This window comes from Thermobia domestica, chromosome 8 (genome assembly GCF_964235325.1).
Source record: "Thermobia domestica chromosome 8, izTheDome1.hap1.1, whole genome shotgun sequence".
Lineage (NCBI taxonomy): Eukaryota > Metazoa > Arthropoda > Insecta > Zygentoma > Lepismatidae > Thermobia > Thermobia domestica.
This window is the reverse complement of record NC_137461.1, coordinates 266,823,602-266,843,875: the sequence shown is the minus strand read 5'-3', so window position 1 is coordinate 266,843,875 and position 20,274 is coordinate 266,823,602. Positions and strand designations below refer to the sequence as shown.

Sequence of the window (20,274 nt, the reverse complement as noted above, 5' to 3'; positions counted from 1 at the left end):
ATGGTAATATGGATACCTGACAATTTCGTCGAAATAAAGGACCCTGAAACAGAATATATTAGATCACGAGACTTTTTTCTTACAAATTTTAAAGGGGGTCCCTGAAATACTACCCCATATTGTTATATTGTGACAGTATTAAAAGTCCTACCTCATGATAAATTTGAAATTATGGGCCTTAAATCAGATGTGAACAAGAAGACATTTCAACCTGTCGACTCTGACATTTGGTTCATTAAAGAGCCGGATATCATTGACTGTATGCTTATTTACGCAATGGTAATTTGTAGTGATAGATATAAGGACCGTTTTGAAGAGACTGTTAATATGTTTGAAGTGAAAAAGCTAGAAACGATTCTAGGTACTCCAATTGAACATTATGATCATGAAAATTTTGAAATTTGCAGAAGTGAGTGTGAATACGTTTATTGTTCCGTACAAGCTGAGAAATGTTCGCATTGTATTTTTCCGCATTAATGGGATCATGTTCAATCACGATAACGGCATGATATTTTATAATTGATATTTTGTGCATTGCAGCTTTTCACCGAATAAAGGATTTTTTGGTGAAGACGTAACACGAAAGTAATTTTCACTAACTCCAAGCTTCCTCGGCATCATCACTTGCAAAGTTATTACTGATATATACCACACAAACGAGTTATTAATTCATTTAATGTTTGGTAAGAAATAACTGAGTAACTATCAGAGAAAATTTCACCTAATTTTGCCATGTAAAACATTTTATTATAGCCTTTAGTGTTCTTTAGGGTCTTCAAACCTGTAAGTTATGCGGGTGTTTAACAATAGCTTCATTTTTGTTTCAAAATTGCTCCAAATGCAGGGGCTATTTTGAAACACATATTTTCATTTTTTCCAGAGAAACATATTTGATAATGAAGTGCACCTGAGTTATTTTCAAAGATATTTGTGAACGTATATGATGGTATTTTTTTAATGTTTCTAATCCAAGCAGTTTTTGCTGTACACTCAGAAGTATGTTTTTTCGTTTCACAATTACCCCACTTGACCCTATATACATTTTTCGTTGAAAAGGAATGCCATAGTAACAGTTGATTGAACTGGTATCTTTCCATTCTAATGTAACATAGTATGTTAAAGTTAACCTTTTAGAGACATGCAAAGGATATTAGCACATAGATGGCCGTTCTATTGAGAATAGGTGTTGTGTATAAACACAACATTTGGACGGATAGGAAATGAAATGAAATCCTTGAGTTTTACGTCCCACGGTTATGCCAGTTAGGGTAAAGGAGACAGTGATGATGAGTAATGAAGTAAATGGTGGAATGGAGAAAGTGGGAGGAAACGGGAGAACCCCCAGGAAACCCACGCACACGGTGGGACCTGGGATCGAACCCGGGACCCCAAGCACTAGAGGTGAACGCTCTACCACTGAGCCACCGCGGCCCCGCTTTGGACGAATAGCATGTGGATGTGGTTGATAAGTTCTATTTGCCTTGAATTTATCGAAGGAGTCAATCAATACACAATTAAAGGCTTGGTTGAATTTTGGGGCGACCATATTTTTTTGTCTCTGCCGAACACTGGTAGCTGTTCATAAAGGAAGTGGCATACAAACAGAAGCCGAAAACAGGTGTGGTTCTCAAAAACGAAATTTGTATGAAGAGGACAAGTGTAGTTTATAACGACATTGGCATTGAATTTATTGAAGAAATCATTCAATATTCAATTAAATACTTGAATGAATTTTAGAGTGACCATTAAATCATTCAATATTCAATTAAATACTTGAATGAATTTTAGAGTGACCATTTTGTGCCTCTGAAAAAAACAGTGATTGCTATCCCTAAAGGGTATCATTTGGAGACGTGCGTAGCATACAAACACAGCCGAAAATAGATGTGGTACATAAACACAAATTCTTGATGAAGAAGGCGAATGTGGTTTAAAGCCTCACTTCTGTTGAATTTGTAGAAGTCATTTAATCATCAATGAAACGTCTCGATGAATTTTTGGTCAATTCTTTCTTTTGTCGTTGAAAAAACTTTGATTGCTGTTTCTAAAAAACAAGTACCCTTTATGGACGGGTGTGGCATATGAACACATTAAAATGTGTGGTATATAAACACAAGGTATGTGTGAAGATGTCAGGTTGTGGTTTATAAACCTCATTTGCGTTTAGCTTGTCAAATAAGTCCTGTTTGTGACAATATATTAAAAATTCACATGGAAAGTTGTTTCTTTTTTCGCATTCCTGAAGAAAGACTAATTCAGAGTACCCAATTCTGAAAGCTTATGTCTTTTAATTTATAACGTCAATATTCATACATCTAATTTAATTCAATTATTATTGAAATACACTTGCATATATAACTGAAATTATAAATTCCAGGACACCTCAAAGTAAAGACAAAAAATACATAAATCAAGGTTTATCAACCAAGATGGTGCGGTTACTTAACACAATCAACGACAGACGCAGAGCACCATTTACTGTGTTTATATAAATCAGTGTTATGAGCAAAAGTTGTTATTTATGATTGGCAGTTTAGAAAATGTATTAAAATTTACAAAAAAAACTAACGCTTATTCCACTGGTAAAAAGTACCAACGCTCGTATACATTTTTAAATGCTATTTATATATCTACTACTTCGAGGACGCTAAATTCGCGCCCTGGACAAATATCAACACACGCTAGCCGCCTCTCTCTCTCTCTCTCTCTGTATATATATATATATATATACGAGGGCTATTTTGTCAGTAAGGTCCGATTTTTAATAGAAACAAAACAATAACGATAATACCATACATATTTCCTTATTTCCTCTACATACATTATTCTTCTAAATAGTTACAATGTTTGAATAAATATTTATTATAGCATTCGACAAGTTTTTGTACCCCCCACGTAGTAAAACTCACCCGCCCGTGATCGAAACCAAACTTTACCTGTTGTTTGAACTTCTTCATCCGTGTTAAACCACTGCGCGGTTTGAATCTGTTTCAGGTGGGGGGGTCCAGTAGCTTCCAACCAAAATATCTGATTAACTGTTCAGTTTTTGCAGCAGAATGAGGATGTGGCTTTCAACTACCCATACTGACACTACAGCTACAAGTAGTGTCACCTCATGCAAAAAGCATGCTAGGAGACAGTGCGTGTGCACATTTCGACAGAAACAACATACATAGCCAAAAGCTGCAGTGAAAACGTTTGAAGATTGCCTTCGGTCACAGCTGTTGGTTTCTACGACGTGGGCATACAAAATTTGTCGAATGCTATGATAAATGCTTGAACAGACATGTTGCAAAATAGCTTTTTGTGTACAGAAGAGATAACCAGAAATGTATTACATTATCTTTACTAGTTGTGTTCCTATTGACAATGTATTGCATTATCTTTACTAGTTTTTTTCTATTGACAATGTATTGCATTATCTTTACTATTTTTTTTCTATTGACAATGTATTGCATTATCTTTACTAGTTTTTTTCTATTGACAATGTATTGCATTATCTTTACTAGTTTTGTTTGTATTGACAATGTATTGCATTATCTTTACTAGTTTCCTTTCTATTGACAATTGGAACTTACTTAAAAAACAGCCCTTGTACTTAGGTAGGGTGACTCCATGAACAAGTGTGTTTATAAATAATTCCAGTGGATTCAGCTTTAGCAAATAAGTATTAAAAGTGAACGTAGAAATGTACCCATCGTCTTGGGCACGTTTTACGTTTCCGGAGCGTAAAAATGAAAAATTCTGGTAAAATATCCGTAAGAACTGTGGCCAGATGCATAGGATTTCGAGAGGTGTGTATGGTAGCTAACATGAAGATTATAATAACATTTCTGATTGTCCCAGTCGATTTGACCCAATATTGATGTTAGAATAGTGAATATATGAGTAACAAGAAACAAATTATAATCATAAATTTCTACCATAAGTTCTGGAACACTTACTTCCAAGTTGGTCGTTATTGCTTTCAATAAAACTTGGTTTCATTTCTGGTGCCTTAACAATAGAGATTGGTATTAGATCACGTATTGCCACAGTTACTACTATTTTGCCTGCAATCTATAAGAAAAAGAACATATTTTTAAGAAGCTTTTAAATCTATATTACATTTACTGTAAACGCTACAAAATATGAGATCTTGATTGCAGAATTGGTAAAATGTAGATCACACCGCGAAAAAGTAGATCAAAACAGAATTAACAGTATTTATTACAGTAAAGATTTGGTAACAGTCTGAAATGTCAAAAGATTTACTCAGGGATGTATTTAACATTTGTGCCGCCACTAGTATTAAAGAAGTGCGTCCCTTCAACAAGTGGAAAATATTACTTAAGTTTAAATTGTTTCTATGCTCAATTTAACCTAATCTTTTTCGCATATTAGGTTACACATGTATAAGAAAGTATCCGACTGGTTGTATATAAATTTACTACTCTAATGAGCTACAATCTAACTGCTAAGCTCAATGCTCATCACAAGAATGAAACGCTCATTCGTGTCTACCTTGATGGTGAAAACTATGCCATGTATGATTTTGCAGTTGGGTGATACGAGAGGTTCACGGAAAGCCTGATGATTGAATTGATGATAAAGTACCAATGACAGTAGTTTAAAAATATCCAATAGCTGAAATAACTAATCTAATGAGAACTTCAGAAACTTTCCAACTATTGAAATTGAATTATGCCAGAACTTGATAGAATACTGACTGAATAAAACTTTTCTTATAGTCGAACTTAACCAACCAAAATATCTGATAAGTTGGAATTAACGTTACGAGAAACTAACAGAATACACGGTGGTTGAAATTAACTCAATGGAGGGACTAACAGAACAGTCAATAGTTGAAATTCACTGATATAAGATCTTATCAAAGTATTTGATGATTCTGATTTACTCATACTACACTTAACGAAAACCCTATTATTGAAATGGACTGATTCGAGCATTTCAGATAGTATCCGATGGTTAAAATTGAGACCAAGGCGAGAGTTTATTAGAACATTCGATGGATAAAATTAACTGATGCGAGAAATTAACACAATATTCCTGGTTGAAAAAAAGCTGATGAAATCCCTTTTAAAAATATCTATTGACTAGAGTTAACGCAAGCAAAAATTTCACAGAACACCTAATGATTGAAATTGGTCGAAGAAAAACTTGGCGGAATACTTGATAGTTGATAATGACTTATACTACATCTTACCAAAATATTTGATGATTTAAATTGACCGATGTGAGTATTTTACAGAGTATCTGACAGTTGAAATTGATCAATGCGAGAACTTCGTAGAGTACTCGATGGTTAAATTTGGCTAAGGCAAAACTTTTTAACAGAATATCTCTGGTTGTAATTGACAAATGGAAGGAGTTTACAAAATACCTGATGACCACAATTAACGAATGTGAAAACTTCGAAAAAAATAAATAATGGTTGAAATTTACTGAATCAGAACTTAAGGAATACCTGAAGGGTGAAATTGGTTGATTCGAGAACCTACAACATAAGTGATAGTTGGAGTTCACTGTTGCAGTACATTACAGAATGTCGTATGGTTGAAATTAACTAAACAGATAACTTTGTTAAAATATCCTGCAATAACTTAATCAATTATCCATCCCATTGTTGAAATTGACTGATGTAATAACTTAACAAAATGCCCCGTTGTTCAAATTAAGTGATACGATAACATACAGTAATATTCAATGGTAGAAACTTACTGGTGCAATAACTTAACAATAACATTATATACGAACGATTAATATTGATTGTTAGGAGAGAGAATGGAACATAAGTAAAATGATCAATGGAATAATTTTAGAGCTTAGTCTATTACCAGAGGACTCTCGATTCAGCCTTTCTGCTGTCATTTTTCCCAGGATACTTTGCGGTCGGTGACATCACGTGAAGGTATCAACAAGGATGTTATAAAACAGAGGATCTACCCATATCACAAAATCGTGAAGCTATACGTATCCTATGATTGGTGATTTCCATACCTGTGAAAGGTTATTTCGGGGAATTTCTTCTCACTTCTATTTGTACACCCACAAGTGCAGCATGTAAATAATATGTTGTATAATAAAAATCTGAAGCAACGACTTCAACAAAAATAAATGACAGACACACTTCATGTCTACATATGAAGATCTGAATGTTTTGATCCAATATATACGGCGGAAACGAGAGTAGCCAATTAGACGTGTTAAGGCCATGTTTCTTTTGGCTTCATTCAGTTAATCAGATGAAGATACATATGGTCAGACTCTCTATTATATAACATCCCTGAGTATCGCGAAAGTATCAAGAGAACAAGTGAAATACTGAATACGCAATTACTCTAGTTGGCATAATGTTTCAAGATGAGCGAAAGTCCCTCCACATGACGTCACGGACAGGGAGCCAATCAAAACGCTATAGTGAACTGGTGCTACCTGTTATATACACACCTTAGTCTTTGACAACATTTAAAGGTTCAGTAATATATCAGAATCAAAATTTTGTGCAAGAACTTATTATAATCAATCTGTTTCTTTTATATTTACTTACATGTCCCGTGTTGATATTCAACCCATACTCATAAAACCCTCGTTTGCGTTTCAAAACTTCTTCATAAGTTAAATTAAAGGTGACAACTGCATTAGGTTCTACCGATAGCCTTATTTTAAAATAACTGTTATCCTTCCCACTGAAAATGAGAGAAATCGTATTGATTATTTAAATTATTTAATACTAGAAATAACTGAACATGATTTTCTAGTTAAAAGGTGGCTAATTTCAAGCAAGTATGTTCTTGCACACAGAGAGAAAAATCGATCGTATATACAAGAAAAAACCCGTAGATTCCGATTACAGACAGCATTACTGGTCCTGCCTGTGTCATGCTAGGAGAACTGCAAATGAAAACAATTTATGTCGTATTTCAGAACTTTCGGACTGTGTAATATTCGTACAACATAACTATGAGTTTTTTTTTTTTTTTTGTATCGTACACGTTGTAATATACCATTACAGTCTAATGAAATTATGTTTTTAATAGGAGGGTGCCCGAAATTTTTTGCACCGACTGTACTTGATGTTTAACAAAAAATTTCTGGCTGTTCATATAATTCGTAATTTTATTTGTTATTCTATTTCAAATTAACATGGAAAAACTGTAAAAAATTCATTGGGAATTATAGTTTTGGGAATCAATACCTTTATTTATATTTTAAATTAGTTATAAGTCTTGTATATGGATATGTAAATGGATTATTACAATTCTTACGGTGTCAGTGCTATCCGAAAATATAGATCCACTATTGGACGGAACTTTCCAGATCAAATAACCAATCTAAAATTCGACAGAATTTTCAGGACCACCCTTCACCTCTCTTTTAGATACCTAGGTCCTTCTAAAATCTAGTTTAATCCAGTTTTTACCAAATTTTATTCGTTTCAAAGCCCCACCGCCAAAATGCTTAGTTTTGATTGGATGATAAACCCACGCTATGATATTAGGGCGCAATTATTCCATTCCAAGCCGGAAAATCTTGCTGACAACAACCAGATTTCGATCGTCGAGCTTAAAAGGTCGCAACGGAGTGAGAAAACTGCAAACAAGGTAATATTTGGGAGTTTTTTAACCTAAAATCGTTGGAAGTCTCTGGGAGCCAAAAAACTATTAAATTTCATAGTCAAAACTGGACTAAAAAAAAAACTGAAATAGTAAGTGCAACAGTGACGCCATGTTTTCATCTGCGGATCGCTATGGACAGGATTCAACAGTAGTGTGATTTCCGTCTTTCTTTTCCCAAAACCGGTTCAGAAGATCAGTGTTTCCCATCATATTTCTACCTCCCAATTTTCCTACTAATTGAGGGTTACAAGACCTGTCCATTATAGATTTGTTTATGTAGTTAGTGAGTGATTTTTTTTTAATTACATACATGGCGGTATTTAATTTTGTGGTAGTCAGTCCAGTAATCACAATGCACGTGTAAATTTCAGTAAGGGCTCCTATCTGACTCCCAAATTGGGAGTACGGCTTCCAGCGGGATGAGTTGAACATTCAGTTTGTTCCGGGTTCCTGCCCCTTCAGGGCAGGGGTCCTATTGCTAGCTAATACTCCGATATGTCCCCTCAGGGCATCGATTAAATAGGTCGAGTAAAGAATATGATTTAGTAAATATAAGGGCCAGTTGGCCCTGTTCATTTCTTTCCTTTCGTTACCTTTCATAGAGCCGATTTAACATGGTAAAATCTGAATGATTTCTGTGTATATTTATTAGTATAACATGTATTAATGTAGTGTGTAGTATGAATGTGGCATGATGTGTCTTGTAGTTCGAGTAGTATGTGTATATTTGTAATGTAGTATCAGTGATAGTGATAATTAAGTGATGAAAGAGTGTGTTGGACAGTGTAGTATTTACTATGCGATAAATTTTTATTACTCCGTCATTAAGTGAACGTAATATAGTATAATAATTCCGTGTACAAGGTCACATTCAGTTGTTCAAGGGTTCATTATATCGTCGCTAGCCCTAGTGTCAAAAGTCAGTACTAACCGCCATTCTTCCGTCGAGGTGCTTAGTGATTTAGTTTCCATGAAATTGACCTTTCTTTTCGAAATAAAACCTAGAAGGTATAATTCACAGCCCATATGAATGTACAGTTAGGTCAAGTGACCCAAAATTAATATATTCTGAAAATTTCAACATTCTGCTTAGTCTAGAACCTGAAATATTTAAATAAATAAACAATACGTAAATTTTTAACAGAAGTCGGGCGATATGATGCTAGTTCTTCGCTTTGAAAATATATTAAATGTCCATTTTTCTTCGTGGCTGTAGAATTTCATTGTTGATGCAGAATTTTATAAACATTAGACATTATCGCAGATAATTCTATTTTCAGTGAACATACATAGGATTTTTTTTCTTTTGTTCTTAATAAAGCTACCAAGTATTACATAGTATTGTGTGTGTGGTAAAAGAGTCTTGGGTTCGAGTGAGGTTGTCGTGCGGTGATCGGAATGGGAAAATGTTTGTAGTGATTATAGATTTTAAAGTATTATGATGAAATGTGTAAATAGGCTGGGCGTAGATAGAGGAAACAGGGTGTTTGTAGAATATAGCGTCGTGGCAAATGAATATTAATGTGAATATGAATATTAATAAGTATATGAATATTGTAGTAAATGAATATAGAATATAGGACATCCAGTTAAATATATAGTAGCCCAGTGAATACTTCGCCGCGTGTTGATATATAGATATTGAATAGATACGTGTAACTACAAACATCTCAGGTTCTGACCCCTGCACCATAATATCACGCGGACCGGAGGGCGATATATAGTCGGACTACGGTAATACTTTGTAGTTTATGTGTCATAATAGTAATCAACCATAGTAATACCATCTGATAGAATGGGTAGCATCATATAATCGCTGACTAGACATATTGAATAATAAATTATGAAAAGACAGTAGCAGTTATACAACAGGGCTGTAGTGAATTATATTTTCTGGTCGGTTTTAAAATAGAATACCCTGCTCCGTGAGATTTTTTTTTTCCTTCACGTTACCTACTCAGGCTAGCTTACAATGTTCATGGAGGCGACAGCTCTGATATGGTACGGAATCAAAACAATTAGTTATTGGAATTTATTTTCGCGTACCCGGATGTCGACCCCTAGTCCCTTTAAGTATTTTCATTTCTTTTCTTAGTTTAATTAGACGAGGGAAATTAACGACATCCCATACCGTGGCGTGTCTGCGCGGGGTAGCTATCGGTGAAGTTTGGCAATAGAAATCACCGATCCGAAATTCAGTTTATTTAATTTTTTTTTATTTCGGCAAATCATTAGTTAGGGATATCTTAGATAATACTTCTATTCTAGTTTCATTACTGTCCTCGAACCTTCTTAGTTTTTCTAAGGGGTCGAATATTTTCTTTTTACTTAGAGATTTCGAAATTGGGGACGCAGTTACCTGGTCCCTTTCCCCCCTCCTTTTATCCTGCTGGTCTGGGCCGGATACGGGGATCGGATTTCAATCTTACAAGCCAACTCTTGTGGGATTGGGATCTGATGGACACAGAACTTGCATCCTTGGCAGCAGGGCGCCCCTTGAGTCTACGTATTTGAGTAGACCACCCTTTTTGGCATGTTAAGAATATTTTGGCTATGGATTTGGTTGAGAGCGAAATTCGACTTCTAACTTTGTAGCGTTAGTTATTTCTCACTTAAGTCTTTGGCGCCCCTATTCTTCGTCTTCCTTCTTCTCTATTTCTCTCTCTGTCTTCATTTCTTCAAGTTTTTTTAATTTTTTCAACCTTCCCCCCCCAAGATTTTGAACTTGTTACTTACGATTTATTTAACGTACAACTCTGATCTGAAATTACCAGCTGAGACGTTGCAAGACACGATTCATGAATGGAGTAGATAATGATTGGGTCCTCCATCACATTTTGACCTATCGCTGAAATGAACAAAGACTTAGTATTTGACGACACTTCGATTACGTTCTTTCACCGTCGTTCGTCTTAAGTTTTTTTTTTCCGTTGGTCACTTTCCTTTCTGTTTTGGTTTTCAATTACCTTGTAGTTAACCTGGGCCCAGAAATTGTATTTTGATTTACCTAGTTATATCTAGAAATGCTCTGTGTTACGTGCCTGCCTCACAAAGTTTTTTTTTTTCCTTCATGATTTAAACACGAATTGATTATATAAAAGTTAAAAATTTATAGACGCGCGGTATCAGATAAAAGTTAATTTGTTTCCAAATGTAATGTTGGAAGTCATTTGTTTTCTTGGACAATGTTGCAACCTTGAAAAATTTTATTGTTGGGGATGATTAATTTAAATGTGTGCGCATTTATTATAAATATATATATAGAGAGAGAGAAATAAATACTTCGAAATGTATGTGTAATTAGTATGTGAATATGATGTTAAAGTAAAAGTATGATATTAAATGTATTATGAATATATGTAAGAGCGCTCGTGTCTGTCCCCCTAGACGTGTATTGGTTGCTATAGTTTACCAGAAGTCTTCCGACGAATTTAAGAACGTAGATTTTGTTAAGAATACCGCCGTGCACTTAAGTAATTTTCCTTTTCTTCTGAATCAATGTAAGTGATAACCTCTGTAATTATATAATGGCATGCATTGAAAAAATATCGGCAGGTCTAAACGTAACCCCCATCATAACAAATATTATCCCTGGACAATTAACCTAAAACCATTGTGGAAAGTGCACCTTGAATCCTTCTCACCTACATGTGTATCCTGTGACTTGACCAGTTTTTTTTTTATCCTCAATTTGAACCATCATACTCCGTACACCTGTGGAAGATCATTTTTTTTTTAATCCGAACCATATATAAACATATACGAAAGTGATCCTAATGAAAGGTCTCGTGAAGTGTCCCAGTGTTGGATAAATAACTTGAAATTATTCGATTAATAAATTTGGAAATAGACCGTCTAAGAGGAGAAACTTCCTCTAGTGAAAGTTATTTTCTCGAAATCCCTAGATGGGTATAGACGTAGCAGTGTGCGATTGCAGATATAAACTGTTACCAGTTACAAACCAAATATAGACGACGAATGGTTTTGTAAACCAATAGATATATATATATATATACATATAGAGATATATATAAATGACCACAAATTAAGTTAAATGGAGCGAAACGTTTTGGACACTACGACTAGTGCGTGAGTTGTGATTTGGACGCTCGAAATTATTAATATTTTAATATCTCGACGTGAGGTAGAGACTCATATAAGTTCTAATACACCAAAAAGTTTTTTTTCTTTCCTCTTTGTCCAATTTTTTTAAGTGAAATAAGTTTTTCTTTTGCGTATGTCGCAAATCATCATTTTGCTTTAGCATGCCTAAGATATGATACGTGTAATTATTTTGTTTTTCTTTCTTTTTCATTTGTCAATATGATTGAATATATAAAAAATTACTAAAATATAACACTATGTACTCTATTAATATATAACCAAGAACTTGTGCTTTTAATATTTTCTTCATAATTATTTGTTTTGTCCTTTTTTTTCACTATGAATGTAATAAACTATTTATACCTTTGTAGTTAGTTGGTTTCCTTTAAACATATATACACTGTCCTGAGTGAGTGAGCGTGTGAATGCATGATAGATTTAATATAAGTAATTTTAGTGATATCATTTGTCATATTAACATCTGTAATATATGTGTCATGTTTTAATATATGTGTTAAGGTAAATAACCTAGGTCATGAAGGACCGTCACTAACGGTTTAAATCGGCTCGAGGAGTGAAGCAAAAATAGCAAGGATAAGCCTAAATACGACATCTTTCTTCCAGGAAGTTGAGACTTTTATTGATGCGATACATAAATTTATATTGAGTTGATAAGTTTGATTTTTTTTTTCCTCTTGGCTAATTCATATGTGTAGTCGATCCTAGAGGACAGAGTTCAGATGCTGGATAGTTATCAATCACCGGTTGGAATAACTTTACAAAGAATTAAATTTCACTTTTCTCATTTCCAGGTCTAGGTCTGGGCAACCCCATGATCGTGGTGCCTGGAGCTAGGTCTGGGTGGTATGAGGGAACATGTGTCTATTCCGAAGCATTCCAAAATTGATTAGTTGTTAATAACATTTAGAATGATTCATCTTTCAACGACTTTCCCGACCTTTTACTATATTTCCGGAATTATCCAGTAATCTGTTTCTCATTAAAATACCCTATTTCTTTTCTTTCTTCTTTACCTACCTCCTTCTTTTACCCTTCTACTTTCTTCTCTTTTTTTCCTATTTCTAAATGAAAGAAAACGGAGTCATGATTGAGAGTAGTCGCTATTGGCACGGTCAATAAGTTGTTTCGATAAGTTTTCTTCGGGAGTCCGATATGGAATAATTAACAATAACAAAAGGTTTATTGGAAGTTACTCTATTGGAAAATAATCTGGATTTCAATCAGTAAGTGATCTTTCGTAATCGTCCTCGTTAAAGAAAATTAATTTCAGCGACTCCTCTCCAACTCTACATTAGCTCTTTTATCTTCGTTAAATTTTTACGTCTTCTTTCAATTTTGGCTAACCGTGACAGGATCCGTTGCCCTAGAAACTGCAGTTTCTATGGCAACGGACAGAAGTTTTTCTTTCAACGTGCCATGGAGACATGATTCCCGTCTATTTGCAGCTGTACAATTTGGTCCTGGCTATGCAAAATATATGTATGTAGCCTAGTTCAGAAAATCTTGTGAGTGATTTCCTCCCAAATTTCCTCCCTGCAATCCGTTTTTCTTTCTTTCAATCTATTAGGTTAACTAAAGGAATAGACTGACATTAGGGTCAATCCAAATGAAATTGACCAATGCTGACAAAATTTAGTTTTGATTAATTTTTTGAACCTAAGTTTGTACCATATTATGGGAGTCGAAAACGGGTATTCATTTATTTTTTAGCCGCGCAGGTTTTGTCGTAGCGGCCATTTTGTATAGGCGTCTGAGCGTATTTTGAACTTTTCAGAGGATTTCGTTAAACGCTGTAACATTTTAGATTTAAAAGATAATGAGTTCAAACTAAAACCATACAAAAGATAATGGAGTGGACAACATTGTCTGTTCTGTGAATATTGAGACGTCCGTTAGAACGTCGGAGAAGAAAGCTCTGAATATTGATGTTGGAACCTTAAAAAGTGCCCTTTTTGGAATGTACGTTTTGAAACGAAATAAATCAGACTCGCCTTCAATTCCTTTGTCTACACAGAGACTAGACAATAGACAACGCCCCAAATAAGTTTCAGATCTGAGAAACATATACTTGATTTTAGGAAATTTTTAAACATTGCGAATTTTCGAAAATCGTATTTTTTCATTACCAAACATCTCAGGAAGGGCGAAAGTGAAAAATCTGAAATTCACACAAAATAGACTATAGTTGTGCAGTAACAAGTGGGTAAAATTACATTACTGAGACTTGAGTGGTTTCTGAGTTACAAGTTTTTTTTTTTTTACTAGTACTTAATACCATGAAGCGCCATGAGGCGTGGATATTAACTTTGCAGCAGAAATCAAAATAACATGACAGTAATGTTAAATTGGTAAAATGTGCACAATTTATGAATCATATCTTGTACAAACAAAACGCGCCTGATATTTTTTTCTGCCTATAGCGGAGCTGTGGCACTGATATTGAAAGTACAACCTGTAGAAATTATGAATTCTGTGGGTGTGAGTTTCCGGAGAACCTTAGTGATTGGCACCCACACCTTGTCATTCGTAGGTAGTTTAAAAGAGGTTCTTGGGCCATGGGGATGGAAAAGTGAACAAAAAGATCGTCCTGACTGATGTCTTCAATTCTCCCAATCCGCCATTTCTCGTCGTAAATACAGACTACGATATCATTAGGTGCAAAAGACAACATGCTATGTTCTGGAATTACTGAAGCACTGCAGTCCGTAAATTCATGTGATTGTGACAATTCATAACATCTGATTTGTGTTTACGTCAGAGGTACAAATCTATGATATGATATGGTATTGATAGTTATTTTACAAGTAGTTAATCTCGAATTTCTTGCTATTTGACTGCACTTCTTCCGATGAAACATAGATAAATTGTATGCCTGAGATAGTATCAACAGAAAACCTGAACGTTTGTTCAGCTGTTAAAATTTTGAATTTCACATGATTGCAACAACTTATAACTCAGAAACTACTCAAGTCTCAGTGATGCAATTTTACACACGAGTTACTGCACAACTATAGTCTATTTTGTGCAAAGTTGGATTTTTTACTTGCGTCCTTTCTTAGATATTTGATGGTGAAAATACACGATTTTCGAAAATTCGCAATGTTTAAAAGTTTCCAAAAAATCTGTTATATGGTTCTGAAGTCTGAAACTTGCTTCGGACGTTGTTTATTATCTAGTCTCTATGTAGTCGAAAAATTGAAGGTGAGTCCCATTTATTTCGTTTCAAAATATACATTCCAAAACGGACATTTTTAGGTTTCCATTATCAATGTTCAGAGCCTTTTTCCTCGACATTTTAAAGTACGTCCGAATGTCCACAGAACAAAGAATGTTGTGCATTCCATTATCTTTCATAGGTTTTGGTTCGAACTCATTATATTTAAAACTTAAAAAGTTACAGCGTTTAACGGAATCCTCTGAAAAGTGCAAAATACACACACGCGCCTATACAAAATGGCCGCTATACACAAACCTGTGCGGCTATAAAATAAATGAATACCCGTTTACAACTCCCTGATTGTGGTACAATCTTAGGTTTAAAAAAATTAAAACATAAATAAATTTTGTCAGCAACCTATATACATATATTTACACCTCAACAAGAATTTGAGTTGAGTTGAGTTGAGTTGATTTTAGTTTAGCGTCCCTTTCAGCAGCGAGGCTATTTGAGACGTGGACCTACTGATTAACGTGAAATACGAACCTCATGAGCTCCCGCCGGGAATCGAACTCGGGTCTCCCACGCCAAAGGCGCTCACGCTAACGACTTAGCCACGAAGAAGCTCTCAACAAGAATTTATTTCTTAATTCAATTGTAGGTATGTTTTTAGTGTATGATTTTAAAGTTTGAGCCAGTATCTCCACATGTCATCTACTATTAGTCAGGACAAAAGCCAAAATTATTAAAGTATGTTAAGCATATATTTGTTACAAATTAGCCACGTACAGTGAATAGCTCTGTAAACGTACCGATACTTTCTTCCATCCTTCCCAGTATGGTCCAATCCTTTCGGTTCTGCTCACTTAAAATAAAGAGGAGGGACAAATTCGGTCGAAATTTAAGGTCAGATTGCAAACTATTTTTCGTTAAAAACAACTAAAAACTTTGATTTTTATAACTAAGGATTACTCGTCTCGGTTGAGATTTAAATTTGGTGAAAGATTACATGATGAATATATTCAAATGTCAAAAAATCCTCCAAGTTCAGCAATTCACGATACCTCTAGTCCTATATATTTCTAATGTCATTTTCATGCCATTAAACAAATCAATTACTATGATTTTATATGGAGAGGAGAATTATATGTAAGCGAAAAATGGTAAGTTCAAACCTTTACGACCATGAAACATTCAATAATTATACTATCATTTACTCTCTCTTTCTACTCTATAGGTAAATAGCATCATCCGGAGCAGGGCTTAGGAGATACTTTAAGAACGAAAACGAAATAAATAAATAAATAAATAAATGAAAATAACTGATTTGCTTCCACTATTGCTGCCGTTTGTTCGTTTTCTGTTGCATTCTGGTATTCTTCTTTGGCCTTCGACTTTTCCATTATTTTTCCAACGTAGGTCTGGTTCTCGTCCCCTAATCCCCTAGAAGAATAAAAGAAAATAACGAATAAAGAAATATACAAGGCTTAAGAAGATAGTTGTAGTTAAGCATGATCATTTATTTATTTTACAAAATGGTAAAAACTGAATTTGACTTATCGACTGATACACAAAATTATTTCTGACAATAAAATACTGAAACGGAAGTAAATAATAGTTTCAAAAAGTTTCAAAGAAAATAATAATTTTGCATTATACTTCGTTAACCATATTGCATACTGTTGCCTATGTAGTATCATAATGAAATTACATCTCATTAACTATATTATATACTGTTGTCTTGATAGTATCGTAATGAAATATCTTATTAACCACATTACATACTGTCGTCTAGATAGTATCATAATAAAATTATGCCTCATTAACTATTTTATATACTGTCGTCTAGATAGTATCATAATGAAATTATATCTCATTAACTACATTACATACTGCCGTCTTGACACTATCATAATGAAATTATATCTCATTAACTATATTATATACTGTCATCTAGATGGTATCATAATGTAATTATATCTCATTAACTACATTACATACTGTTGTCTAGATAGTATCATAATGAAATTATCTCATTAGCCACATTATATACTGTCTTATAGATAGTATCATAATGAAATTATATCTCATTAACCACATTACCTACTGTCGTCTAGATAATATCATAATAAAATTATATTTCATTAGCTACATTGTATACTGTCGTCTAGATAGTATCATAATGAAATTATATTTCATTAGCCACATTATATACTGTCGTCTAGATAATATCATAATAAAATTATATTTCATTAGCTACATTGTATACTGTCGTCTAGATAGTATCATAATGAAATTATATTTCATTATCCGCATTATATACTGTCGTCTAGATAATATCATAATAAAATTATATTTCATTAGCTACATTGTATACTGTCGTCTAGATAGTATCATAATGAAATTATATCTCATTAACCACATTACCTACTGTCGTCTAGATAATATCATAATAAAATTATATTTCATTAGCTACATTGTATACTGTCGTCTAGATAGTATCATAATGAAATTATATTTCATTATCCGCATTATATACTGTCGTCTAGATAATATCATAATAAAATTATATTTCATTAGCTACATTGTATACTGTCGTCTAGATAGTATCATAATGAAATTATATCTCATTAACCACATTACCTACTGTCGTCTAGATAATATCATAATAAAATTATATTTCAGTAGCTACATTGTATACTGTCGTCTAGATAGTATCATAATGAAATTATATTTCATTATCCGCATTATATACTGTCGTCTAGATAATATCATAATAAAATTATATTTCATTAGCTACATTGTATACTGTCGTCTAGATAGTATCATAATGAAATTATATTTCATTAGCCACATTATATACTGTCGTCTAGATAGTATCATAATGAAATTATATTTCATTATCCACATTATATACTGTCGTCTAGATAATATCATAATAAAATTATATTTCATTAGCTACATTGTATACTGTCGTTTAGATAGTATCATAATGAAATTATATTTCATTATCCGCATTATATACTGTCGTCTAGATAATATCATAATAAAATTATATTTCATTAGCTACATTGTATACTGTCGTCTAGATAGTATCATAATGAAATTATATTTCATTAGCCACATTATATACTGTCGTCTAGATAGTATCATAATGAAATTATATTTCATTAGCCACATTATATACTGTCGTCTAGATAGTATCATAATGAAATTATATTTCATTATCCACATTATATACTGTTGTCTAGATAGTATCATAATGAAATTATTTCGTTATCCACATTCCATACTGTCGTCTAGATAGTATCATAATGAAATTGTATTTCATTAATCATTAGTTATTTCAAGAAAAAGGCTGTGTTTGTGTATGGCGTATGCTTATAGAAGCGTAAGATGCAAAGTATCTGCTTCGAATTGTAAAACATTGTGCTGCCGTGGGCCTCAACATCATGGTTTTCAATGAGTCTTGAACTGACATTTTCATATAACGTTACACCGTATGATTTTGTCGCCATTTTAATTGATCATGTACATCCTACGATACAGGTGTTATCTCTGGGCAATGAAGCTATATTTCAGAATGACAATATGGCAATTTACACAGTTGGTGTGGTTTGAGTAACATCATGGTGCCTGGTACGTCCATTCGTCAGACCTGAACATAATTGAACATCTGTAAACAATTTTCGAGACACGTAATAGAATCAACAAGTAAGTTTAGAAAAGGGATGAAATGACAGATAAAAGTGCAATTGAAAGGCAAGTTCGATAGGGATGGAGTCTCTCACCTATATTATTTAATATGTATCTTGATGAGATAGTGAATAAGAGCCTACAAAACGAAGACGGTATTTAAATAGGAGATAAAATGATTAGGTGTATACGGTTTGCAGAGGATATGGTGTTTGTTGCAGAATCTGAAGAGAGAAACAATAAAATGTTTGAAAAAGTTGAGGAAGATCTATGAAGAATATGGGATAAAAATAAACGTTAGAGAGATGAAACCCATGGTGATTGAAACGAAAGGGTCAGTATCAAATACAGAAGAAATAATAAACACTTCTGACCAGAGTATATACACTTGTTTATTAAAAACTAAATTCCAGTGTAACAGTTTCGACAACGTAACGTTATCTTCATCAGACACTAACTGAAAGATATATATATATATATATATATATATATATATATATATATATAGCGCAGATATTTATACCAAAAGTGAAAGTCCTTGTGTGCATGAGAAGCCACCTGGGTCGTACTTCCCCGAGCGTCATCTTTCGGCCTGACTTAATTACCCTCCCACTTGTGTTTATCTTTTCCAAACACACCTGTTGTTTATACTTGACCAATTGCCTTAAAACTTTCTCTTAATCTGCCTCTGGTGCCTATTAGAAATAAATAACAGACTATACTACATACAACTGATTATAAATAAAGCAATACAAATATATACAGAAGTATGAGGGAAGAAAATATAACAAATGACTAGTTTTCGGTACCTTAGCCATATTAGTAATGATTTGAAATGTGAACGTGAAATAAAAGTAAGGATAGTAATGGCGAAAGAAGCCTTTAGGAGAAAGAAAATACTATTTTCTGGGACTTCGAATAAAAAGTTAAGAAAGGAACTCATAAAATGTTTAGTGTGGAGTATTGTACTGTATGGGTCAGAAACATGGATATTACGCAATAATGATGAAGAATGATTGGAAGTTTTCAAAATGTGGGTTTGGAGAAGAATAGAGAGAATTAGATGGGTCAAGCGGAAGGCGAATGAGAATTTGTTAGAAATCGTGGGGAAGAAACGAACAATTTTAAATATTTTAAGAAGAGAAAGAGAAACTGTTTGGGGCATTGACTAAAGAGGAACTATGTCATGAGAGACGTGCTAGAGTGTAAGGTAGCAGAAGAGAGAAGGACGGAGTGAATGACACTGCAATAAATTAATGCAAGCTATCAAAACAGAAAATTCGTACTTGAAGACGAAGAGGTTAGCGGAAGACCGTGTTGCATGGAAGCTTCTCAATTTCAGCAAGTCACCAGCCAATAATGGCAGAATATCTATGATGATGATGATCATGACGATACATACAGTGGAACATCTCAATTGTGTTGTCAATTTCGACGAAAATTCCCTTTATCACATTCCGAATAATTAATATCAAATACCCCATGAAATGGGATTTTCCAACGGGTTGACATCACTGAATTAGAGATTTTAAAAATTTTCCCGAAACCTGCGAATGAAAAATTGTCCTCAAACAACTTACCTCTTTAATCTCGTTGTAATCTATTGAGTGATGTGTGTATTAAATTTGATATTCTTTTAGTTAAATATAAATAAAAAATTTAAGTTTTAATGATTAT

The 20,274-nt window shown here is 33.6% G+C and overlaps 1 protein-coding gene across 1 annotated transcript in view; it reads right to left on the bottom strand.

Moving 5' to 3' along the window:
- Positions 1–20,274, bottom strand: part of LOC145692014 (inter-alpha-trypsin inhibitor heavy chain H4-like) — a 199,556-nt gene that overhangs the window by 92,642 nt on the left and 86,640 nt on the right. Inside the window, exons 3-5 of the mRNA XM_081767312.1 lie at positions 16,225–16,344; positions 6,551–6,689; positions 3,945–4,059 (exon numbers count right to left, since the gene is read on the bottom strand). Of these exons, the coding sequence (XP_081623438.1) occupies positions 3,945–4,059; positions 6,551–6,689; positions 16,225–16,344 (374 nt within the window). The remainder of the gene's footprint in view (positions 1–3,944; positions 4,060–6,550; positions 6,690–16,224; positions 16,345–20,274) is intronic.